At 44.1% G+C, this 26,464-nt stretch overlaps 1 protein-coding gene across 7 annotated transcripts in view; it reads left to right on the forward strand.

Moving 5' to 3' along the window:
* Positions 1 to 26,464, forward strand: part of LMBR1 (limb development membrane protein 1) — a 199,086-nt gene that overhangs the window by 23,420 nt on the left and 149,202 nt on the right. For 5 of the 7 annotated variants that reach the window (XR_009260087.1, XM_058723651.1, XM_058723650.1 and 2 more), the window contains exons 2-4: positions 10,420 to 10,492; positions 12,645 to 12,684; positions 19,347 to 19,486. Coding sequence is in view for 6 of the 7 variants with exons in the window: in XM_058723651.1 (XP_058579634.1) it covers positions 10,420 to 10,492; positions 12,645 to 12,684; positions 19,347 to 19,486 (253 nt within the window). In the remaining variant the exon portion in view is untranslated. Of the gene's footprint in view, positions 1 to 10,419; positions 10,493 to 12,644; positions 12,685 to 19,244; positions 19,264 to 19,346; positions 19,487 to 26,464 lie in introns of those variants that run through there. The other 2 variants (XM_058723653.1, XM_058723656.1) reach the window with 2 other exon arrangements.

Raw genomic sequence — 26,464 nt, forward strand, 5'->3', positions numbered from 1 at the left:
GGAAATACTATTTTACCTTTATCGAAGCACGAGTTGACAGATAACAGGGCAGTTTATTATGATGGTGCTAGTAACACTTAGAAAAGTAGATACTCGCTTGTGTTTCAAAGTCGTGTTAATTGTTCTGGAGATGGAGTATTGCTAATTTTGTTTCTTACCTCTTTGAAAGGGGGTTTGTCGCATTTACAAACGAGCAACGAACATATGCAAATATATCTGAAAGGAAACTTTGAGCTGCTAGCAACAAAATATTCAGTGTGTTTTTAATCAAATAGAGTTTTATTTATTTTTGTAAGAAGTCTGGAAGAATGATGTATTGGTGCATCCTGTGGGAACCTTGAAAATATTATGCTAAGGGAAAGAAGCCTGACACAAAAAGGCACATATTATGTTTTCATTGATATGAAATATCTGGATTAGGCAAATCCATAGAAACAAAGCAGATTAGTAGTGGTAGGGGGCTGGGACATTGATGGCAGGACATGGGCTTATAGGGGTATAGAGCATTGAGTATGGTAAACACATTTATTTACTAGAGCAATCTTAATACCTTTAAAAAGTCATATTATTAGTATGTGTTTGGCTTGCATTTACTTTGTCTTTTATGGTGAATTAAAGTCTCCCAACTAAAGTAGTGGTTTACATTTTTCCTTGAATATTCAGTTTTTAAAAAGGTGTGTTTTTGTGCTGTGTTTTTGGTGCGTGAAGATTCTTTCTTCATTGTGGGCTTTACTGTTGTTCATAGGATGCCCTGTTTTGTCTTACTTTGCACCTTATGCCTTAAATTCATCCTTGTCTGAGAGAGGGAAAAAAATGACAGTCAATTTCTTTTCTTCTTCTTCTTCTTCTTCTTCTTCTTCTTCTTCTTCTTCGAGAGAGAGAGAGAGAGAGAGAGAGAGAGAGAGAGAGAGAACGTGTGCAGGTACACACGAGTTGGGGAGGAGTAGAGGGAGAGAGAGAGAGAGAGAGGGAGAGAGAGAGAGGCAGAGAGAATCTTAAGCAGGCTCCATGCTTAGCGTGGAGCCTGCCGGGCTCAATCCCATGACCCTGGGATCATGATCTGAGCCAAAATCAAGAGTCAGACGCTCAAGCCGGTGAACCACCCAGGAGTCCCAACAATCGGCTTCTTTGTTAGTGTCTGCCCAGTTTGTCTCTGTTTATCCTTTTGTTTTCAGTCTTTTTAGGTTACTTTATTTTCGATATGTCTCCATCTGTGAGAGTTTTCTTTTCATAATTTGTTTCCTTTACAATTATGATTTTAATGTTTCATCTTTATTATTGCTTTCATAATATTAGTGTTATCCTGTCTTTTGCTGCATAGTCTGGATTTTTCTTTGTTTTATTGTTATTTTTCTGGCTCTTAGGATTACTTGAAGAATTATAATTTTAATTTTAGGGGCATTTGGGTGGCTCAGTCAGTTAAGCATCCAACTTTGGCTTGGGTTGTGATCTCATGGTTTGGGAATTCGAGCCCCGCATCGGGTTGTGTGCTGACAGCTCAGAGCCTGGAGCCTGCTTCAGATTCTGTGTCCCTCTCTCTCTCTGCCCCTCCCCCTGCTCATGCTCTCTCTCTCAAAAATAAATAAACGTTAAAAAAATATTTACTTATTTTGAGAGAGTGAGAGCAAGCGTGTGTGTGTGTGTGTGTGTGTGTGTGTGTGTGCGTGCGCGCGTGCGCGCGTGCGCAGGGGCACAGAGAGGGGCAGAGAGAGACAAGGAGAGAGGCAGAGAGAATCCCACACAGGCTCTGTGCTGTCAGGGCAGAGCCTGACTTGGAGCTCAATTCCATGAACCAGGAGATCATGACCAGAGCCAAAATCAAGAATTGGATGCTCAACCTTATGAGCCACTCAGGTACCCCAAGTTACCTCTTGTTTGGTTGATGGTTTTCTTTGCTTTGCAAAAGCTTTTTGTGTTGGCTTAGTCCCAATAGTTTATTTCTGCTTTTGTTTCCCTTGCCTCAGGAGACGTATCCATAAATATGTTGCTAAGGTTGATGTCCAACCTTTTCTTTTAGGATTTGTATGATTTCAGGTCTCATATTTAGGTCTTTGATCCATTTTGAGTTTATTTTTGTGTATGGTGTTAAGAAAATTGTCCAGTTTCATTCTTTTGCATGTAGTTGTCCAGTTTTTCCAGCAGCATTTATTGAAAAGACTGTCTTTTCCCCGTTGTATATTCCTGCCTCTTTTGTTATAGATTAATTAACCATGTAGGTGAAGGTTTATTTCTGGCCTCTCTGTTCTGTTCCGTTGACCTGTGTGTCTGTTTTTGTGCCAGTGCCATAGTGTTTTGATTATTTTAGCTTGTAGTATATTTTGAAATCTGGGATTGTGATACCTCCAGCTTTGTTCTTTTTTCTCAAGATTGCTTTAGTTATTCAAGGTCTTTTGTGGTTTCCTACAGATTTTAGGATTATTTGTTCTAGTTACGGGAAAAATTCTATTGGTATTTTGATAGGGATTGCAATGCATCTGTAGACGGCTTTAGTATGGACATTTAGTAATATTTTTCCAGTCCATGAGCATGGTATATCTTTCCATTTGTTTGTGTCATCTTTAATTAATTTCATGAATGTGTTATAGTTTTTGGAATATAGGTCTTTCATATCCTTGGCAAAATTTATTCCTAGTATTTTATTATTTTTGGTGCAATTGTAAACAGGATTGTTACTTTCATTTTTTTCTGTTACTTTGTTATCAGTGTATAGAAATGCAACAGTTTTAATATTAATTTTGTATCCTGCAACTTTACTGAATTCATCATCAGTTTTAATAGTTTTTGGTAGAATTTTTAGGGTTTAGGGTTTATGATTATTGTATCATATCATCTTCAAAGAGTAAGTTTTACTTCTTCCTTAGCAATTTGGATGCCTTTTATTTCTTTTTCTTGCCTGATTGCTGCCGCTAAGACTTCCAGTACTTTGTTGAGGGGAGAGTGAACATCCTTGCCTTGTTCCTGATCATAGAGAAAGAACTTTCAGTTTTATACCATTGAATATGATGTTAGCTGTAGATTTTTCATATGTGACCTTTATTACATTGAGGTATGTTCCCTCTAAACTCACTTGGTTGAGTGTTTTTATCATGAATGGATGTTGTATTTTGTCACTTGCTTTTTTGCATCTATTGACATGATCATATGGGTTTTTTTTTTATCCTTCCTCTTGTTAGTGTGATGTATCACATTGATTGGTTTGTGAATAGTGAACCACCTTTGAATCTCTGGAATAAATCCCACTTGATCATGGTGAATGATTTTTTTTTAATGTATTGTTGGTTTGGATTTGCTAGTATTTTGTTGAGGATTTTTGCCTCTATGTTTAGCAGAGACACTGGCTTGTATTTTTTTTTTTTTTTGTAGTGTTTTTGTCTGGTTTTGGTATCAAGGTAAATCTGGTCTCAGATGGAATTTGGAAGCTTCTCTTCATCTTCTGTTTTTTTGGAATAGTTTGAGAAGAATAGGTATTAACCATTGAAGCCATCAGGTCCTGGACTTTTTTGTTGGTAGTTTTTCACTACCTATTCAATTTTATTACTAGAAATCAGTCTGTTAACATTTTCTATTTCTTCCTGATTCAGTTTTGGAAGAATGTATGTTTCTAGGATAGCCATTCTTGATCAGCATCAGGACTAAAGCCATGTGGCTGCCACGGTTTCTGCCCTCTGATTTAGCCGCCCCAGAGGGCATGCATGTTGTATCATTTCTGCCTGTGAGCTTTAGTGTCCTTACTTTTTCTCCCTGACCAGGAGATTAAAGCTCAAAATTTTTTTTAATTTTTAAAAAGTTACTATTTTTTTTTAATTTTTTTTTTTAACGTTTATTTATTTTTGAGACAGAGAGAGACAGAGCATGAACAGGGGAGGGGCAGAGAGAGAGGGAGACAGAATCAGAAGCAGGCTCCAGGCTCTGAGCCATCAGCCCAGAGCCCGATGCGGGGCTCGAACTCACGGACTGTGAGATTGTGACCTGAGCTGAAGTCGGACGCTTAACCGACTGAGCCACCCAGGCGCCCTGAAAAAAAAAAGTTACTATTTTTTATTTGAGAGGGAGTGAGAGAGTGCATGAGTGGGGGAGAGGGGCAGAGGGAATGAGAGAGAGACCGTAAGCAGGCCAACACAGGACTTGATCCCATGACCTTGTGATCACAACCCCAGCTGAAATCAAGAGTCCGACACTCAACTGACTGAGCCACACAGGTGCCCCAAAGCTCTGTCTTTTTTTTTTTTTTTTTTTTTAGAGAAGACTTCCATGGCGAAGGTTGGCAATTTTCTCTTTATTTTTTTTTTTTATAATTTTTTTTCAACGATTTTTTATTTATTTTTGGGACAGAGAGAGAGCATGAACGGGGGAGGGGCAGAGAGAGAGGGAGACACAGAATCGGAAACAGGCTCCAGGCTCCGAGCCATCAGCCCAGAGCCTGACGCGGGGCTTGAACTCACGGACCGCGAGATCGTGACCTGGCTGAAGTCGGACGCTTAACCAACTGCGCCACCCAGGCGCCCCCAAAGCTCTGTCTTTTTAGAGAACCGTGAGAACCTGTTCCTCTCTCTTTTTATCAGCTGTACCTTACTCACTGTTAGTGGTGAAGGTCTGTAAGGACCTTCTCCTTTTTTGGTTAGGAATTTCTTTGTGTTCGCACTGGATATAGGGACGATAAGAGGTAAGATTACAGTGTGCCTGCATTTTGCTCATCCCTGTGGGTTGCTGTCTGTCTTGAATATGCATCATTTACGGGAGGAGCACTTGCTCCTAGTCCCAACTTTGTAACTAGAAAAATAGTCTAACCCATTCTGTGAGTTTTGTTCTAATATGTTATAGTTGTATTTTTATTTTCATTATGGGTAGCTTTTATTTGTAAATTAGTAATACTTATGTTTGGGAGAGCCTGGGTGGCTCAGTCAGTTGGGTGTCCAACTCTTGATTTTGGCTCAGATTGTGATCCCAGGGTTGTGGAATCGAGCCCCAGGTAGGGCTTCATGCTTGGCATGGAGCCTGTTTGAGATTCTCTCTCTCTCTGTCTCTCTGTCTCTGTCTCTCTCTCCCTGCTTTTGCTTCTCTCGCCGGCTCATGTGTGCTCTCTCTCTCTCTCTCTCAAAATGAAAAATGTTGGGGTGCCTGGGTGGCTCACTTGGTTGAGCATCTGACTTTGGCTCAGGTCATGATCTCATGGCTCTATGCTGACAGTTCAGGGTCTGAAGCCTGTTTTGGATTCTGTGTCTCCTCTCTCTGCCCCTCCCCCGCTCACACTGTGTGTGTGTGTGTGTGTGTGTGTGTGTGTGTGTGTGTGTGTGTCTTTCTCAAAAATAAACAAATATTAAAAATTTTTTTAAATAAATACAAATGAAAAATGTCAAAAAATTAATAAATTAGTCATGCTTATATTTGTTTTTATAATTGTTAGCTTTACTTCCGTTCTTAATTGAATTGCTTTTCATTAGTCTTTCCATTTTATACCATGCATTTTGGTTCCTTGATTTCCTTTTGTTCATTACTTTTCATGCCTTCTTATCCACTGTTTGTGCATGAACTTTCTGGAATTCCTGACACTTTTGTTCTCTAACGTTAAATACTAAGTTTAAAGGGGCGCCTGGGTGGCTCAGTCGGTTAAGCGTCCGACTTTGGCTCAGGTCACGATCTCGCGGTCCGCGGGTTCGTGCCCTGCGTCGGGCTCTGGGCCGATGGCTCAGGGCCTGGAGCCTGCTTCTGATTCTGTCTCCCTCTCTCTCTGCCCCTCCCCCGTTCATGCTGTGTCTCTCTCTGTCTGAAAAATAAATAAACGTTAAAAAAAAAAATAAAAAAAAATAAAAAAATAAATACTAAGTTTAAAAATCTGAAAGCATTCGTTAATCATAACTTTTTCTTTCACCTTTGGTATTTTATTGCAGCTGTACCAGGAACCTCAGTTGATTGACATCTCTACTCTTTTTTTTTTTTTTTTTTACGTTTATTTATTTATTAGAGCATGCACATGCAAGCGAGAGCACAAGTTGGGGAGGGGCAGAGAGAGAGGGAGACAGAGGACCCAAGGTGGGCTCTGTGCTGACAGCAGAAAGCCTGATGTGGAGCTTGAACTCACGAATCGTGAGATCATGACCTGAGCCAAAATCAGGTGCTCAGCCAACTGAACACCCACGTGCCCTGACACCTCCATTCTTATCCATCACTCTGTACTTGGTCTCTTTCGCCGCCCCCCCCCCCCCCCCCCCCAGTCTACTTAGGATTTATGGCCAGTCGTTTCACTCAGCATCACCCTGCACTTGGTTACTTGGTTTCTTTTTCTTTCCCCCCAGTCTATTTAGGATGTATGGCCAATAGTTTCACTTACTTTTGCTAATACCCTAGACCAGTGGTTTTCAAACTGTGGTCCCGGGATTTCTGAGGGTTGATGGTTAGAACCCTGGAGCAGACTAGGTTACCTGTGAAGAGCTTGTGGATTGAGAATAGATTTCTGGCTCAGCCCTGAGATCCTAGAGAATAATGGTGTTTTTTGTTTTTGTTTGTTTGTTTTAGACGAGTAATATTTAAAGGCTGGCAGGAAAGGCAAGCTAGTGATGGAGACTGGGTGAACAACCAGAGAAGGAGGACCTTTGCTGAGATAGAAGGTACTGCTCAGGGGCACCTGGGTGGCTCAGTCAGTTGAGCGTCTGACTTCGGCTCAGGTCATGATCTCACGGTCTGTGAGTTCGAGCCCCGCGTCGGGCTCTGTGCTGACAGCTCGGAGCCTGGAGCCTGCTTCCGATTCTGTGTCTCCCTCTCTCTCTCTCTCTCTGCCCCTCCCCCACTCATGCTCTGTCTCTCTCTCTCTCTCTCTGTCAAAAATAAATAAACATTTAAGGGGCGCCTGGGTGGCGCAGTCGGTTAAGCGTCCGACTTCAGCCAGGTCACGATCTCACGGTCCGTGAGTTCGAGCCCCGCGTCAGGCTCTGGGCTGATGGCTCGGAGCCTGGAGCCTGTTTCCGATTCTGTGTCTCCCTCTCTCTCTGCCCCTCCCCCGTTCATGCTCTGTCTCTCTCTGTCCCAAAATAAATTAAAAAAAAAAAAAAAATGTTGGAAAAAAAAATAAACATTTAAAAAAAATAAAAAAAAAAAGTACTGGTCAGAGGTCAGGTGAAATTATGAGAGTGAAATTTGGCCTCTAGGTCATGGCTGACCGCTGCCAGGGCACCTGACGTTGGGCGGTGGACATGAAGTCCGATCCGTGGGTGGAGGAGGAGTGAGTGGTGCCCAGTGCGAATGTGCCGGTGTCGGCCATACGGGAGGAGAACAGGGGAGGTGTTAGAGCCCTTAGGGCCCTCGAGCCTCTGCCCGTTCTGCCCGCGGGCGCTTCGGTGGCCGAGAAGCAGGCTCCCCCACCCCCCTGTGCTTGAAGGCCGCTTCACCTCGCCTGCCTCCCACTTCCTTGTGTTCTCTATGCCACTTCCCGCCTCATTCCCCGTGTGCCTGCTGTCTCCACTCCCCACGTGTAACTCCTCCTAGAAGAATGTGCTTCTGTTTCACTGAGAACATAGAAGCCCTCGGAAGGGACTCTGTCGTTACGCTGCTGCCCCACATCTGCACACCTGCCCGCCATGGGACTCACGTGTTCCCTGCTCTCCTGCTCTCGCTCCTCCTCCTCGTGACCAGGGGCTTTCTTTCTGGCTCCCCAACCTGGGCGTGTTGGCTTAGCAGTTCGCCTTTTTCTCCCTTGCTTCGATAATTTTTCTCTCTGCTGGAATATGATTACAACTGTGTGTAGCTTTTCTCCTCTTAAAAAAACCCCTCTTCGCAGGCCTCATCCCATTTCTTTTTCTTCCCTTTCCCATAAGTTCCTGGAAAGAACTGGCTACATTTTGTTTCCAATTCTTCCTCTCTCTTAATCTGCTTCAGTCGGAGTTTTGCGTTCAGCACTCCAGAAAAACCTCTCTCGTCAAGGTCACTGACGACCTCCGTGTTGCTAAATCCAGGTGTCAGTTCTCAGTGCTCATCTTACTTGGTCTGTCAGCAGCATTTGACACGGCTGATGATCCCCTTTTCCTACACGAACTTTCTTCATGTGGCTTTCAGGACGTCACAGCCTCTTGTATGCCTCCTACCTGCTGACTCCTTCTGTCAGGTTGGCTTCTAAGTATTGGAGACTTCTGGGGCTTGGTTCTTGGAATTCTCTGGCTGCACTCACTCCCTAGGATGGAAATCCCATCTGGTCTCAGGGCTTTAAATGTCTATCTGCTTGTGTCCCCCCTGGCACCCCCCACCCCCCACCTTAAAAAATCCTAGCCGGGCTCCTTTCCCTGGATTGTACAGATTTCATATCCAACAGCCCATCCAGCCTCTCCACCTGAGTGGATAATAAGTATTTCACCTGCATCAGTGTAAACTGTACTTTTTAACTTCCAACCCAAAATGACTTCATCATAATCTTTCCCGACGCAGGAAATGGCCACTGTCTCTTTCCGTTTTCTTAGGCCACACCCTCTCAAGGTGGTTTTCAAAACCTACCCCGAACTTGATCATTTTTGATAAGTCCACACACAGCTCCAAGTCACCTCTGCTTTGGATGATTGGTGGACGCTCCTGACTGCTCTGGCTGCTTCAGTTATTTTCCCCACTGTACCTAGAGTGAGCCTTTTCCCTCTGTCATGGATTCGGTCTCCCTCTGCTCCGAGTCCCACCACGGATTCCCATCTCACTCAGGGTAAAAACCAACACTTTACTGTTTGTGAGGACTGGCACTTGTTGCAAACTTCTGCACAACAGGTGTGCTTTTTGGAACAAGAACACAGCAGTGAATAAAACGAAGTTCCACCTTCGTTGAGCTTACGTTCCAGTAAGAAAACAGCTAACCAGTCAGTAAGCGGTCAGCGGAACGGACGATGACCTTGTGCTGGGTTAGGGGCATGGGGAGCGCCGGCCGGGGTGAGGGGGCACACCTCACACGTGACACCTGAGGAAAGACTGTGGGAGAAGACGAAGCAAGACACGCAGCTGTGTGGAGGGAGGGTATTCAAGGCCGAGGGTCTGAGCCAGGAAGAGCTCTGTGTGTTCAAAACGCTGGAGGGAAGAAGTAAGAGATGAGATCTCATCTTCCTGCTCTCGGTTCCCAAAAGTGTACCTGGTGTACCGTAAGCTCACAACAAGTAGTTGTCAAATGAATTTCAGATAGTGTCTGTCATAAATATTAATGCCCTGTCCGTTTGATCCCTCTGGCTCTAACCTCGTAAATCAGTTTCTGCCCAGTCCCCCTTCTTTCCTTCCAGTGCTACCCAGACTCATTCCATTGTAAACAGTCTTCCCTGACCCTTAACGTCTTCTTGACGAAGATGTTCTATTCCTTTACCAATAACCGGTTTCCTTTTTGACCCATTTCCTACGCTCCGAAGGATTTTGGGAGGATGTGGTGATGGTGTTGACATTCTCGTAACCATCTGGAGTTCTCGGTGGGTTCTCAGCAGCAGGCCAGTTGGATGCTTTTTACTCTTGGCTCCTTTTTGGTCACTGTCAGTATGTCTCCTGTCATTCTCCCACTTGTCCCGGTTGTGACATGAGGCTCACGGTCTTCCTCCATTCTCAGTTTGTCATTTCCTAGATGATGTGGTACAGTGGATGTTCACACCTAGATCTGAGGTCATTTTCCATCCTGTGGCCAACATCCACTGTTCAGAAATCCGTGCGGAGGGGTGCTCCCTAGACTATCAGCACTGGAATTGTTTCGTTTGAGAGTCTTCAAACTATTGGTACCTTGATCCTAGGATCTTAGCTCTAGTAGGACTTTATTTCTAGCATACTTGGTCTTTGACTATAATGAGATCTCCTGTTTCATGACCCATCTTCTTTTATCTATCATCCCCATAAAATGAAATGGAATTTAATTTGAATTTAATATTAAAAAAGTTTCTTATTCAACTGCTGTTTATTTTGATATGTGGTATATTTATTGAATGATTATTCCCCCCCACACACATTGATTTGTGATGCCTCTTGTATGTAGAACAAAATTATATATATTTTTATATAATAGAATCTGTTTCGTTGATCTGTCAAGTTGTGGCACCAGCACACTCTTTAAATGTTATTGAAGCTTTGTAGTATGTTTTGATATTTGGAAGGGACAGTAGTGTCTCATTGACCTTAGTGTTCAGGGTTGTTGGTGACGATCTGACGCTTTACACTTCCATATGATTTTGAAAACAATTTGGTTAAGTTATAGAAAGAAAAATCTTCATTGGGCTTTTTCTTCTCCACAATGATATTAAAAACTGGGCTATTTGACTTAGTTCATATAAATTAGTATTTTATCAAAACTTTATATTAGCAAAATATCTAAAAATTTTACTTTTTTAATAGATTGAATCTTTTTGCCTATAAATACCAAAGATGTATCTTTTATAATCTTAACAAAGATGTACGATAAATGTAAATGATCTGTTAATTTTTTTTCAGATATGTTTCCTTCTTTTTGCCGTTCTCTACGTTGTTTCCTACTTCATCATTACGAGATACAAGAGAAAATCAGGTAAGTGGAAACATTGTAATTAAAACTTAGATTATCATGCCAACTGATGTATGGTATTTGGCCTGTGCAGTGCCTGCCCGCATGGTGGTGTCTGTATTTAGTACGGCCGCGATCGTGCCACCCAGTTGCCTGGTCCCGAGGGCACTGACGGTATGGCCAGGGAATCTGCCCACTTGCGGGGTGGTCACCCTCTTAGACCCGAGCCCTTGTTTACCACTGTTCTTACGTCCGACTACGATTAGTGTGTGGCTCTTCAGCATCTGGGAAATTCTAGAGTTTGTGAGGATATATGGGTCCCTGTGACTGAATCTGACTTTGAACATGCATATCCCCATCCCATCCTTTCTCTGACTGCTGGACTATCTTTACCTCCTCTAGTTAATTTCACAGGTTCTGTGCCGGGGTTTTGTAAGGACCAAAGCAGTTGCCTAGCTGCCTTCTAGTAAATCTCAGCTGCTTCCTGTAGATCACAGGATTTTCCACCTGTGATGCTGGGCTGATTGTAGTGCCATATACATACTTAAGGATTCAGTATATTTAATACTCCTTCTGTCATAATATGAAACTAATTAGAGTTTTGAAAGCAATTGGGAACTAGTGCTTGCTCTAGTGTTTTAGTTTGACTCTATGATTACACCAAAATACTTCTTGGAGTCTGTAATTTTTCAAAAATTTGAAGACCTGCAGATTCAACACAGTATCTTAACTATTAAAATTTTTTTTTAACGTTTATTTAGTTTTGAGAGACAGCATGAGCAGAGAGAACAGCATGAGCAGGGGAGGGGCAGAGAGACAGAGGGAGACACAGAATCTGAAAAAGGCTCCAGGCTCTGAGCTGTCAGCACAGAGCCCGACATGGGGCTCGAACCCATGAACCGTGAGATCATGACCTGAGCTGAAGTCGTATGCTTAACTGGCTGAGCCACCCAGACACCCCAGTATCTTAACTATTTTTCAGATATTTTGGCATCAGGTTTTAATGATTGTGGACACAGAAGGAGGGGGAGAGAGAGTAAATGAATATAAGTGCACTGTTTAGGGGAAATTAGGGGATGATGAACAGAAAAGTTGGAGATTTATGAGATGATTTTTAGAGTAATGGCAGGGAGGGGTGATGGGTACCCTGGCCACAGTCGATTGTGGGGAGAAGAAACGAAATGGTTATGAAGCTATTAAAACATTCTTCAGTAGTTGATGGTTGATTGAGTGTGGACACAACAGTATAAAAATTAATTGTGACTATATTATTTTATGGTCCTTTTGGTTGTGAAGTTATTTTGGGCAGCGCGTAATTAAGAATGGAGATTGGACTAAGAGAATGGCTCAAATGTGCCATTGACACTGGAGCAGCTGGACGCTCATGATTCCAGAGACTTACGTAGAGAGGCTTTGAGGACAACCCCAGTTAGGTATCGAGGAGAAGGAGGGGCAGGGGTGTTATGTAATATTCTTGTAATTGGATCATACTGTCTTTAGCTGGTAAGTTTACGTGGGATGACAAAGAGGGTTGACGGCCATGAGAGAGAGGGAGAGGGAGGGGGAGGTGGGTGAGCTCTGGGGCAGGGGGCATCTGCTACTTGGGAAAGATACAGAACTTGATACTTTTCTGTCTGTAACTTGAACAATAGTTATGAAGCATTGAAGCAGTGGTATCTAAGTGGTTTAGAATGGTCCAAGAGAATCTTCATTATTACCACTAATGATGACAAACTCAAAATATAGAAAAGTACATGTTCTCAAATTTTGAATTCTAATTTTATAATAAAAATTTTTGTTGGATATTATCGACTAAAACATTTCATTCATTAGCAACTACAATTTCACTTACGTTATATGACAATGAACTTGATAGTGGTCCTAATGTTCTACTAAGTTTTATTTTCTTGAGCACTAAATATTTGGAAAATTTTAATTTATATAGAGTATTTTTGTTAATCAGGATTCTGGTTAATCAAAACACTCTTCTCTAGCTGAATTCTATCCTGTGTGATTTAATGAGCTTTGAATTTGGATCCGTGCTGAAATGAACAGTTGCTTTTTAAAAATCATTTTTGTTCAATAATCACTTTAAGTTTCTATTTTTGTTTATAGTTTCTGATAAATGAAACATTTTATTGAAGATAAAAACTTAACACCTTACACATTTTTACAGATGAACAAGAAGATGAAGACGCCATAGTGAACAGGATTTCGTACGTATTTTGAAATTCATTTGTTCTGTTTCTGATTCTGAAGCCATAGAGTTTTCAAACTTAATTCACACTCTGGGGCATAAATGTGGAAAAAAATTCACCTCATGTGTTACAGTGCTTTTTCTGCATATTAACCCTGCCCTTGGAAGCATGCATAAACAAATATACAATTGATTCTTGAACACTGGGGGGTTGGGGTGCTGGCCCTGTGCAGTTGGAAATCTGTGAATAATTTTTGACTCCCCCAAAACTCAACTACTAACAGCCTGCTGTCTTACTCATAAGATAAACAGATGATTAACGTGTGTTTTGTGTGTTATGTGTGTTATATACTGTATTCTAACAAGCTAGAGAAAAGAAAATGTTACTAAGAAAATCATAAGGAAAAGACATTTACAGTATTGTCCTATATTTATTTAAAAAAATCGCTTATAAGTGGACCCATGTGTTTCTAATCCATGTTGTTCAAGAATCAACTGTACGTGGATAATTGAGGATTGTCTCCAGTTAAAATTTGCTGGCTTGAGGAACCGACAGTTTTACCTTCAGAGGTTTTAACCTGGAAATGGGCTTATGGCTGGGAAAATTGCTGGGCCACAAGAAAGAAGACTCGGGCTGTTTGGTCTGCGGAGAAGACTGTGACAGTCTTGGAATAGGGAGCAGGTGCCTGTTCTGGTTAATTGAACACTTACTGGCTGTGAGCAGGGAGATGGGCTCGGGTGGTTCTGTAGGCTCCGTACAGCTCTCTTCCTGCGTCTGTTTGCTGCTGCTGGTATTGACGAACCCTTTCATGTTTTTGAGGCATCAAACTGGATGGAGGGCAGTGAGTTTCTTTCTGTCACATTTTGCTTGCTTAAAATTTGAAATCACACAGCTGCGGCTACATAGGAGAGTATCTTATTCTAATTCTTTTTTATTGATACTTGAAAAATTTTTGGCATAGTTTTGAATTTATAGAAAAGTTAGAAATATGAAAAAGAGCCTCCCCCCACACCCCAAACCGTTTGAGAAGTTGCTGACTTGGTTCTTCATTTCCTTGGGATACTTTTGTATACAATTCCTATAAATAGTGCATTCTCCTGTGTACCTACCATACAACCATCAAAACAATGAAATTGATACAGTATCACTCATGCCCCATTCAGATTTCCCAGTTGTCCAGTAATGTTCTGTGTTGCAAAAGGACCGTGTTTGGAATCCACACTGCGCGTAGTTGTCCTGTCCCCACCTCTTCAGTATTTCCTTGACTTCCCTTGATCTTCCTTTGAAGATCACAGGCCAGTTGTTTGGATTTGTTTTTCATGATTAATATCAGGTTATTCATCTGTTGCTGGGGCGGGGGGAGGTGAGTAGGAGGGAGGAGGAGAGAGAGAGAGACCACATGTACTCGTACTCACATACACAGGTACTCTCAGGTATGCTGGAATAGTACTCGGCCATAAAAAGGAGTAAAGTACGGACGCATAGCGCAGCATGTAGGACCTCGAAAACATCATGCTAAGTGAAGAAAGGCAGACACAAAAGGCCACAGAATGTATGATTCCGTGTATGAGAAGTAGCCAGAATAGGTAAATCCATCAGTATCATATGTATGGTTACCGGGGATGGAGGGGAGGGCAGAATGGAGAGAAACTGCTTAATGAATACAGAGTGTTTTTAGGGGTGATGAAAATGTGGGACTAGAAAGAGGTGGTGGTTGCACAACACTGTGAATACATTGAATCCTACTAAATTGTAAGTTTCAAATGGTTAATTTTATGTTATGTGAATTTCACTTCAGTAAAAAATACTTCCAACTAGTAAGTGACTTGAATAGGGCTGATTCGATTCATAACTGAACAGTGAATATAAATGGACCCTGCGTTACTAGACGTGGTAATTTAAATGATTTTAAATGCCCCAGGGAAAACATCTGTAACTTTATACTGGGGATTCTTGCTCTGTGGGTTTAAAACTTAGGCCCATAACTTGATTTATATTTACAGGATTGGGGGTCTTAGTTTTATTCCTAACATCATGACATTTGTGAAAATTCTTAAGTGATTCATTATTTTTCTCTGTCTAAATTACGGCTCCCGTAAAAACAGCGTAGTTCACTTACCTCAGGAAGCTACAGCGAATCACAGACCGAGTAAAGGCAAGGATTCTGTCCCAGGCGAAGGAGCTGTGACATGTGTACCACTCTCCTCTCCGTGTCGTCTGCGCTCCATTTTTGGTGGCAGATCTGCGCGCGTGCATTTGTGGCTCAGTAATTCCTCATCAGACCAGAACACACACTTCGGCTTTCCCCTTGGCTGCGCTTCGTCTCCTTGTGCGGAGGCTCAGGAGCCCTGCGCGCTTCACCCCGTTCCTCCCAGCTCTGCTGTGGCCGCTGTGTGTCTGGGGCTTTGGGTTCTCCCCGCGGGCAGTGCCCGTGTCGTGTGACCGGAGCAGACCTGGCCTTCCTGCAGGCCGACGGGTGTGCACTGACAGTAAAGACTGGACAGAGCCAGGGCCAGTCCGGTCCCTGACCCCTCCTCCCAACGACCTCTTGGGCGTCCGCTGTCTTTTGTTTTCTTGCTTCCAGACGGAATGAGTGAGCGTGGAGGAGGCAGGCAGATCCGGGTTCAGATTCTGAACTCAGGATCGACTTGAGTCCAGAAGAGATTGAGAAACAAGGATTTGTTTTCTCTGTGTGAAGGAGAGTTGCCGCTTCACTCTCGTGCCGTGGTGTGGATTAAAACACCTGCGACACAGTCGCGAGTCGGTGCTCGGTGCGCAGTCCGTGGGAGCTCAGCCTCCCTTCTCTCCACCATCTTGCTTTGCCTCGCGGCCTCCACCAAAGAGGAGGTGGAAGGCAAGGCCTGCCTGCGAGGAGCCAACAGAAGTCCTCAGGTCCTAAAAGAAGAACCCGAAAAGAGCTCAGACGAGTTCTGAAGTGTGACCGGCAGCCCCGGGGGCTGCTGCAGCAGGGTCCCCACGGCGGCCTCAGCTCTCCCGTGAATACGGAAAGCCTGTTCCCTGGGCTTTCTCACCTCCCTTTACACCCACCTTTGCACCCACCTTTGCTTTCTCCTTTACCCTGTGTTCTGTTCTCTATTTGTATCTACTCACGCCCCCAAAGTAACTATGCAACCAAAAGTTCCATTTTCTGAGAGCTGCTGTCAGCTAGTTATTTGATTTGATTTAGAATAAAGTAATTGATATAAAAATAGAACGCCTAACGGCTAAAACTTTTGTGAGCCTCTGCAGGTGAGCGAAGGGCCTCCATGCAGGAGGTGGGCCTAGCACGAGGCGCCAGAGCCCGGGGTGGGGGGTGACCTGGCGTGGGCTCTCAGGGTCTGAGAGGAGGGAGGGCGTTTTCCCTGTGGAGGGAAATTCTGACAGGGGTGTCGTCTCGAGGGGTGATGAGGAGCGCCCACGTGTGTTCAGGGGTGCTCTGTCACGGGGTCAGCGCCCCGGCAGTGTGGCAGAACCCAAGTAGGCTGAGGAGGGTGTCCCCGGAGGGATGGCCTGGCATGGGTGTCAGAGGCCAGTGGGAGGGAGGCAGGACAGTCCAGAATGGGGACTCACCAGAGCAGGAGGGCGCCTCTGCATGGGGTGGGGGTGCCAGATTGCGTCCACGGCATTGGTCCATCAAGGGTAACGGAGACCATTTGCGGTTAGGGGAGAGGGAGCGAAAATGAACAGAGTTGTTGCGTGGCAGTTAAGAGTATCAGTGTGGATTCATGGTTTTCGGCATAGAGTTATTGAGCCAGATCTAGACGTAAAGGTGGGTTCACGTAAGTGTGTAAATGCACAGATATGCGTGGTGCCTCAGCCTGTTCACTGAGAGCGCAGCACCGCGGTAGCAGTGAGTATATTTAGCACCCAGATCCTCACTGCTAAGTGTGATTTTCTGCTGACAGGAGCCAGGGCTCCCTGGGGGAGAAGCTGACTGCAGGGCTTGGGGGGTGGGGGGAAGTTCAAGGCTCGTTTCGTGCACCTGGTGCTGCCAGAATGCAAGGGCCCCAAGATCCGTGCTGGAAAGACAGGTCAAAAGCACCTGGAAGCCTTCGAGGGCTTTCACATCGGTCAGGGACACTCTGCGCGTCAAGATAATGATTGTAATGGATCCCACACAGGATAAAATAGAACAATCTTGGGTTCATACTGTTCAGAATCAGTAAATGAATAAATTGTTTGACAAGGAACAGGATATTTTTCCTAGTTTCTAACTTAGCTTCCCACAAAACACGAATTAAAAGGGAAAAGAATAACATTAGGGCGGACAGCCCTGGCAGGCGGCATCCTGACCGGTGATCGGGCAGAACGTGACCACAGTGGGGCAGGCAGGAGTTCTGGGCCACCTGGTAGCCTGCAGAGAGAAGTGTGGAGCGTGGCTTCTGTGATGCTCCTGGCTCCTGGAGTTGAAGATGAGAGGGGTCCGAAGCCGAGCTGCTAATCCCCTCCCCCCCCCCGCTCCAGCTTCAGCCTTCTCTGTCATAGTTGGGACCAGCTCCACCTTCCCGTTCTCAGACTAAACACCCAGGGTCAGCCTGGAGCCCTCCCTCTCAGCCCTCCCTCACCCCCCAGGAAGTCCCGTCTGTTCTGTCCTCAGAATCTGCTCCCTGCAGAAGGCGCCATTTCTGAAGCTGTACTCTAACCTGAGGGACGCTTCTGTAGGTCTGTAAGCTGTGACCACTGCTGCCCTTTTTTGACTCGATAGGGACCCCTTGCCAGTGGTCACCTGCACTGCCTCAGCCTTTTCTGAGTAGCTCTGGTCCCGCTGCTCACGGATCGCAGCGTCTTGTCTGTATGTCCAGAGCCCAGTCACAGGACCTGCAATGCAGTAGATTGAGGACGTGTTTTGTGGAGAGTTGGCATCATTGTTATGGTGACCATACATTCAGCATTTTCTGGATCACTCATGATTTCAAATACTGTACCTATTTGCATTCATAAGCTTACTTTTTTGTCGGATTACAGGTCCTGGTTTCTGATTTGGAAACTGTGGTTGGTCTTCTTGCTGGGTACGTGGTGGGTGTCATGTGAGCTGAGAGAAGTGAGGAGGGTGGTGCTGAGGGTGCTTCATAGGGCACGTGACACAGAGGGGACCCTGGGGGCAGAGCTGACTGCGCCCAGGGACACGGAGCCATGAAATACATGGTCTCTTGGGGTGCGAGAAGGCCAGGTACCTCCCACTGTAGGTGGGACTGTGTTGTAGAACACACTGGAATAGCCGTGCGGGACCTGGCATGCGGAGATTGTGGGTTGACCTGATTTGTAGTATTGGAAGGAAGAAATGCTGGCGGTCAGGGCGGCTTCCTCACTTTACTTGCGAGGACAGAACCAAAGACACACGCTTCCGGTCACTGGCTGGCCGTTGCCAGAGCTGGCAGTGGACTGGGATGGAGACTCTTCCAGTGCTTTCCCCGGGAAACATGCCCACTCGGCCAAACAGCTTGTGAGACTTCTGTGTCTGATCTGTCTGTGCTGTGTTTTTGGTACGTGTCACATGGTCTGCATTTAAACACTTACCGGCCATTTACTAAACGGAGGTTTTCCGGGTCGTTTTGCCTTTGAAGTAGGAAAGCACTTCTGCTTGTGGCCACAAGATGGCGTGGGCCTCAGTTCCTCGAGTAGGTGTGTATTAGGAACGTTCAGCATGACTTTCTTAAATCTTCGTACGTTTGTTTTCACATTTTCCTATATTGACTTTAAAGGGATGGATATTAAATATGGGTTCCATCTCTAATGTTGGTGAGGTTATCTTTTCTTTTGCCTTGTTGGTCTTAAAAAATCTTTAGATAAAAAATGTTAAGCATTTCGGGCATGTATAACTGAGAAAGTGAAAGCCCCTTAGAATCCTCCTATTCTACGGGATTGTCATATATTATGCTAGGTTTTTTTGGGGTTTTTTTTGTATCTCTGTTTTCCTGTGTGTGTATATGTGTTTTTTGAGAGGGCTGGTGTAGGGGAAGCATGTTTTTTATTTATTTTTCATGCTTTTTCAGGTGTTTTTTTTTTTAATTTATTCTAGACATCTTTCTGTATTAGGACGTATTAGCAACATCTTATTTTTAAAAGTGCCAAAATAGTGTTTTAAATATCTTTAATAGTAGAATACTGTTTAATAGTTCCCTACTATTTACTAGTATCACTTATTTTGCCTTTACTCATTTTAAGAGGTAGCTGACCATTGGCTTTGTAAGTTTTTTTCTCTTGAAATAACCATTTTGGACTGATTTGTTTTTCATACTGTCTTCACAAGTAGTTTTTCGCCTGAGTCAGTGTTTGCATTGCTCTCATGATCTATTTGCCAAAGTTGTTAATTTAACGCCATTGTGAAATAAATATTTAAATTTAAAAAAGGAAAGAGTCTATGGCGTATTCTTTGTAAAATGTACGAAGTACTCTGTCTTCGGTGTGTGAATCTTTTAGGGCCTGCTCGTTCAAGTTCACGGGCTTCTCACGGGGTGAGGCGTTGTGGAGTGTGTCTGATTGAACATGTCCAGTCACACAGCATCGTTGGTCTCCTGGTCTCCCGACTACACTTAGTGAACACTTCTCCCAACTACACTTAGTGAAATTCTCATGTAACTTTTTGGATTAAGAGATGTAAGAGTCTTTATCCTTTTTGAATTTGTACCATATTCCTTGCCTTCTCCGGTCGCTGGCGACAGCCGTCTCTTCTCTTCCAGGTTGTGTCTGAGCACGTTCACGCTGGCGGTGTCAGCCGGGGCCGTTTTGCTTTTACCCTTCTCCATAATCAGCAACGAGATCCTGCTCTCCTTTCCTCACAACTACTACATTCAGTGGCTGAATGGCTCCCTGATTCATGGTCAGTAGGTATTGCTCATTATAATCACAATGAACGTTTTCGTTTTTTACTGCCCTGTATTTTTCGATTTGCCTTGTCTTAATTTGCTGCCTAATTTGCATCTGCCTCCAATAAACCACGAGTCCCTCATAAAATCAGAAAACCAGATTTTACTTACTATTCCTATTCTTAGTTGTGAAAGGCTTTTCTGTTTTACTTAGTCAAGAAGCAGTTTATACTTAACAATGATTTTGGTAAGTATTCATTTAAGTATTTCAAAACTGTTCTTAATTTAATTTCAGTTTTTACTTTTAGTTATTTTAGAGAGAGAGAGTGAGTTGGGAAGGGGGGTGGGGAGAAAGAGAGAGGGAGAGGGAGAGAGAGGATGAATCCCAAGTAGGCTCTGTGCTCAGCACAGAGCCCGTTGTGGGGCTTGATCTCACAAACCTCAGATCATGACCTGAGCCAAAATCGAGTCAGATGCTTAACCGACTGAGTTGCCCAGGTGCCCCAATTTAAATATTTAGCAAGAGAATTCTGGTTTATTTGGATATGTGAAAAGAACTCAGCCTCCATTTGAGACCAAAATAGTAACCATAGTTTTCTACTTTAATTTCCTGTTAGTAACGTTTGTCATTTAAAAATGTATAACAGAAGGGGGAAGACTTTTTTGTCGGTATAGGCTTTAAAATTAATGGTTAAAAATGGTTAAAAAATGACTTACTGGGGCACCCGGGTGGCTCAGTCGGTTAAGCATCCGACTTCAGCTCAGGTCATGATCTCACGGTTTGTGAGTTCGAGCCCCGTGTTGGGTTCTGTGCTGACAGCTCGGAGCCTGGAGCCTGCTTCGGATTCTGCGTCTCCCTCTGTCTCTGCCCCTCCCCTGTTCGTGCTCTGTCTCTCTCTCTGTCTCTCAAAAATAAACTTTAAAAAAGGAAAAGGGACTGACTTACGATGGGCAACATAGTATATTGCTTGGAGGCCAAATATACCTGCTTTCCAGTCTTGACTCTTCCATCTTCGAAGTAAGATATTTTAATTTTAATTTATAAAATATATTAAAAGATCTAATACATAGATCCTTTTTATGTTTCATTGCCCTTCCCCCTTTTTTTCATATTGTGATTTCTTTATGTGTGAAACCCATCAACTTTTTAAATGTTTTATTTATTTATTTATTTATTTATTTATTTATTTATTTATTTATTTTTTGAAGAAGGGGAGTGTTCACACATGAGTTGGGGAGGGGCAGAGAGAGAGGGAGGGAGAATCCCAAACTGGTTCTGTGCTGTTAGTGCAGAGCCTGATGCGGGGCTCAATCGCACGAACTGCGAGGTCATGACCTGAGCCGAAATCAAGGGCCAGATGCTCAACTGACTGAGACACCCCAAAACACATCAGCCTTTTCTTAGATTTTTGTAAATGTGTTCTAGTTATTTTACTTTTTAACTTCATTTGCTTTTTAGATTGATGGAATTATTAACATTTTTATATTGTCCAGTCTTTTGTCTTCCCTTTGGTCTAATTGTTTTGTGTTTAGAAGATCCTTTCCCTCCCTGAGATGTGACAAATACTGTCTCCCCCCACTCCTATTTTCTAAGAATGATTTTGTTTATGCTTAACTGTTTAATTCATTTGGAGTTTATACAGACAACTCCCTTTTCTCTTACCCCTTTGTGTTGAAAGAAATGACTACATTTGCTGTAGAATATTTGGAAAACAAGATGTATGGTGAAGAGAATTGTTACTCCCAATCCTATAAGCATATAACTATTGTGCATTCATTCTGTGGCCTGTGGCCTTGAATGTGGTGTGTTCCTGTGAGCACAACCAAGTGGAAAACCCTCACGGACTCAGGGTTAGTTTGTATCTCCCCCTGTCCACGCATAAGGGGGAGGTTTCCATGCCATTAACTACTTTTCTGTGCGATTTACAATATTGCCTGGAGCTGTGTTAATCATGGAGTGTTTCCAATTTTTTAATTAAACTGTAGTGTACATCTTTACAAATATTTGTCCGTAGGATAAATTTCTGCGATTCACTTGCCAGGTAAGCATACTTGCAGAGGACTTGAGAGGATATTTCCCGTCCCCAAAGCTGAAGTCCCCTGCTGGTTTCACGTTCATCGGTGGGGTGGGGGAGGGGGTCCTCTTCTCAGAATGCATCTTCACCACCTGTGGGCATCGCTTAAAACCTGCCAATTCAATAGCGAAACATTTCCCCTCTTAAATGTACATTTCTTTAATTACTAGTGAGGGTGGACACTTACAAAACAGAGGTCATTCATACTTATTTTTTAGTAAATTGACTACCTGTGATTCCTTTGCTCATTTTCGCAGTGTTTTCTCCCCTCTTTTTGTTTGTTTAAGTTTTTATTTAAATTTCAGTGATGTAACATACAGTGTAGTATTAGTTTCAGGTGTGCAATACAGTGATTCAGCACTTCCCTACATCACCTCGTGCTCATGTCAACGTGTGCCCCCCTTAGTCCCCATCACCTATTGCACCCACTGTCCTATCCACCTCCCCTCTGGTGACCGTCAGTCTGTTCTCTGTAGTAAAGAGTCTGTTTCCTGGTTTGCTTCTGTCTCTTGTTGCTATGCTTATTTGTTTTGTTTCTTAAATTCCACATGTGGGTGAAATCATACGGTGTTTGTCTTTCTCTGACTGACTTTTCCACTTTGCGTTATATCCTCTGGATCCATCCATGTTGTTGCAAATGGCAAGATTTCATTCCTTTTTATGCTTGCAGTGTTTTTTTAATGTTTATTAAAATTTTTAAGATGTTTATTCGTTTTTGAGACAGAGAGAGAGAGAGAGAGAGAGAGAGAGAGCGAGCGTGCACACAAGCAGTGGAGGGGTTAGAGAGAGAGACACACACAGAATCTGAAGGAGGCTCCAGGTTCCAGGCTGTCAGCACAGGGCTGACGCGGGGCTCGAACTCGTGAACCGTGAGATCATGAGCTGAGCTGAAGTTGGACACTTAACCGACTAAGCCACCCAGGCGCCCCTCTATTTATTTATTTTGAGAGAGAAAGAGCGAGCGCCAATTGGGGAGGGTCAGAGAGAGAGAGGCAGTGAGGGAGAATCCCAAGCAGGCTCCTTGCTGTTAGCACAGAGCCCGACACGGGGCTCGAACCCATGAACCATGAGATGATGATCTGTTCTGAAATCATGGGTCAGACGCTTAACTGACTGAGCCATTCAGGCACCCGTGCTTGCAGTGTTTTTTTTTTTAAGCAATTGCCTATTAGAGGTTAATTGCAAGCATTTTTCTCCCATGTATCCTTTTTTTTAATTTTTATTTAAAAAAAAATTTTTTTTAACGTTTATTTATTTTTGAGACAGAGAGAGACAGAGCATGAACGGGGGAGGGTCAGAGAGAGAGGGAGACACAGAATCTGAAACAGGCTCCAGGCTCTGAGCGGTCAGCACAGAGCCTGACGCGGGGCTCGAACTCACGGGCCGCGAGATCATGACCTGAGCCGAAGTCGGCCGCTTAACCGACTGAGCCACCCAGGCGCCCCTCTCCCATGTATCCTTTAATACTACTTAAGCTGTTTTTTGACACAAAGAGTTTTAGTTTAATCGCATATTAGAAATCTGGCCTTTATGGTTTCTGTCTTGTATGAAAGTAGAAGGAAATGGAGAGTCATGATGCTCTGAAGACCAAACGAATTCAGTAAAATTAGGAGTAATTGTTAACTGAATAAAAAGAAGTTACTCTGTTGTTGCTTAGCAAGTGAAAAAACTCAGATAAGCAAACTGAAATTGACACAGAAAATAATAAGTCATCTCCTGAAAGGTCACTTGTTATTATGAAAGGCAGGAGACAACCTGGAGAGCGATGGCTATGAATTTTTGGAGAGTTGTTTTACATGACGTGTTATTTGTTATTAGTAAGTAGTTGGATAAAATATGATTTAGAAAATGGTTTTTGCATGCATTGTCTAATAAAATGTTTGCGGAAGACTGTTTGGCATGGTTTCCCCTGGCCCTAGCTTTCTGCGAAGCTGTAGGTACTATGGTGCGTATGTTTTGCCGGGTTGGGCTCCAGGCGTTTTTACCAGAAGTACAGGTGCTCTCAAGCTGGGCTAACCAGTGTGACAGGTGAACTGGCCCTTCTTTCCAGTTTTACTAAATAGAAATTGCATGTTCTAGTTAATGACCTTACTTAATGACCTCTAAGTCAGGGTCATTTCTTTTTATTTTGTTCATGAACTGGAAGTAAGAGCTACGAACATATGACATGCCGTATATGTGGAGGCCTCAACCCTGGAAGTAAATATATTTGTATTGGTTGTCTTTCTCGTTGTAATGTAAGGTGTGCAAGCTCAAATATTTTATTTTGTTTCTAAATTAGGGCTTAGAACAATGATTCCCACATAGTGGTTGCCTAATAGCCATTTGTTGAATGAATAATAAACAGTAATTTTGAACTCCAGTAAAACCACTTCCGCTGAAAGTTGGAGAACTAAGGAAGAGCCTTCTAAATGAAGTCCTCTTAGGAATGGGTCTCAGGAGGCCTGGGCTGTCTGCCCTGGAAATCTTCCTTGAGGGTTTTGTGACCCCTGGCTTTGTTTCTGCTAATTCTTTGGTAGGTCTGTATCTTTGCTGCAGGTTGTGAATTTCATAAATCTTTAAATGCATCTTTCTCTTCTAAATTCATAGCTGTCTTTAACCTTGTTGATGGCATTCATGGGAGTGCTTATTATTAGTCCCTTGGATTGTCTTGGGGCTGCAGATTTGTCAACCTTGGACATGCTTGCTTCTTGGCTTCTAAAAAATCATTAAAGGGGCCAAATTGTGGTAATGCTAAGAGATGCCCTAAAGCACTTGCGGTGTTCTAGACACACTCTTCCTCGCCTCCGTTGTGGGGTAGCTCCAGTCTCCCCTTGGTGGTCGGGACCAGTTATCCCAGCCAGCACAGGAACTCCCTTCCTTGCTGGTTGATTCAGAGGCATGAGGATCCAGAGTACTGGGCAGCAGTCTGAACTTCCAGTTCAGTGGGACCAGTGTTGTGTCTTCTGGTGGAAACATTCTTCCCTTTAGAGCTTGGAAGTCTAGGCTGGCAGCACTAGTTCCTAAGGTTATAGGAACAGGAGGCAAAAGTTTTGCTAGTGGGCACTAGGGATAATAGTGAGCACCCCCATTCCTATTTCTCCCCCTTGATTCCTGGGCCTCGGAACCAACCACCATATTGGATACAGATTCAGGGCACTTGCAGCCTCCTGGGGTACCTTTCCTTAGTCCTTCGAAGCATCGCCACCTAGCTGGCACTGTAACTGGGTCCTCAGAAGGACATTCCACCTTTCTGTCAAACCAGCTGCTTTGGGAGGTGGGGAACATGTAAGACCAGTGAATTCTTTTTTTTTTTTTTTTTTTTTTTTTTTAACATTTATTTTTGAGAGACAGAGAGAGCCAAAGAATGAGCAGAGAGAGAGGAAGACACAGAATCCAAAGCAGGCTCCAGGCTCTGAGCTGTCAGCACAGAGACCAACACGGGGCTTGAACTCATGAACTGCGAGATCATGACCTGAGCCGAAGTCGGACACTTAACCTACTGAGCCACCCAGGTGCCCTAAGACCAGTGAATTCTAAGGGCATGGGTCCACCATAGCTCTTCTTTTCCTGTGAAGCATTGCTGTGATGATGGTGGACGGGGCAGTCTAGAAGTTCACGGATGGTAGTTTTGGCAGAAGCTTTGTGTTCAAGGCAAATCTGTATCTGAGTGTCTATTCCAGCAAGGACAAAACACTGCCCTTTCCGTGATGGGAGTGGTCCATTTCAATAAATCTGCCATCAGATAGCTGGCTAATCTCCCCTGGATGTGGTGCCACATTGAGCTCCCAGTGTTGGTTTTTGCTGCTGAGTGATTAGGCCAGTTTGCTGGTGGCCACAATCCAGAGCCCAGGCTTAGCTTCCACCCCTGCCATCGTGGCCACTCTGTTCCTGAGCCCATTGGATCGTGACAGGGGTGGCTGGGGAAAGAGGCTGACTGGTGTCCACAGGATGGGTAATCCTATCCACTTGATTATTAAACTCCTCCTCTGCCATGATCCCCTTTTGGTGAGCAATCACATGGGACACAAATTTCCTTGTTACCAGTTTTCTAATCATGTTTCTTCCTAGTCCCAGACCACCCAACAAAATCATTGGATATGACCCATGAATAATAATAATAATGAATAATAATGAATAATAGTAATAATCACATGTCTGGCCATTTCTCCTCCCAGGCAAAGTGCATTACCTGAACATGCAGTGCATTGGCAGGGTTTCCCTTCACTGCTGTCCTTCAGAGATGTCCCGGGGAGGAGCTGTGGTGCTGCAGCCGTCCGCTCTGGGTGAACAGGCCTGAGTCTTTTCTTCCTTTGTCAGCTGAGTGTAGGGATCTCCCCTACATACCCCCTACATGCACCCCTACAGGAGTGCATAGGTGCAAGTTCGGGGAGAGAAGTAGTGTGGCAGCAGTGGGGCCCATGGGCGTTTGGGTTACGTCTTCACGTAACTGATTTGTGCCTTCGGGACCCCCTTGGGCCTGATCGTGTGCGTACCACTTCCTTTAGCTGATGGAGTGCTGCTGTTGTCTCTGTCCAGTGCTACGGCTCGCTGGCTCAGATAGCGCCTTGTTCACGGGGGACAGTTCAGGCCACGTGGTTAGCTTGGAGGCCCGTGATCAAGTGTTCAGTCTCCGCTGAGGCCCGGTGACAGGCCAAGATGTGTTACTTAAGGGAGAGTGGTTATCTGTGCAGGATGGCAGGGCTTTACCCCGGAGTCCCAAGGGCCCGTGCCGTGGTCCATCTGCCAACAGGTAGCGCCTGTTGAAGGCTCCACACAACATCCCTGTCTGCCACGGACACTTCAGGCACCCGTGGATTTACAGACCAGATGGCCTGAGTAGTAGAGCAGCTCGCACGGCGGCCTGTGCTTGTTGCGGAACTTTCTTTCGTTCTGGGCCCCACCGCAAACTGGCAGCTCTGGGTGTCACCTGGTGAA

Source organism: Neofelis nebulosa, chromosome 4 (assembly GCF_028018385.1).
Source record: "Neofelis nebulosa isolate mNeoNeb1 chromosome 4, mNeoNeb1.pri, whole genome shotgun sequence".
Lineage (NCBI taxonomy): Eukaryota > Metazoa > Chordata > Mammalia > Carnivora > Felidae > Neofelis > Neofelis nebulosa.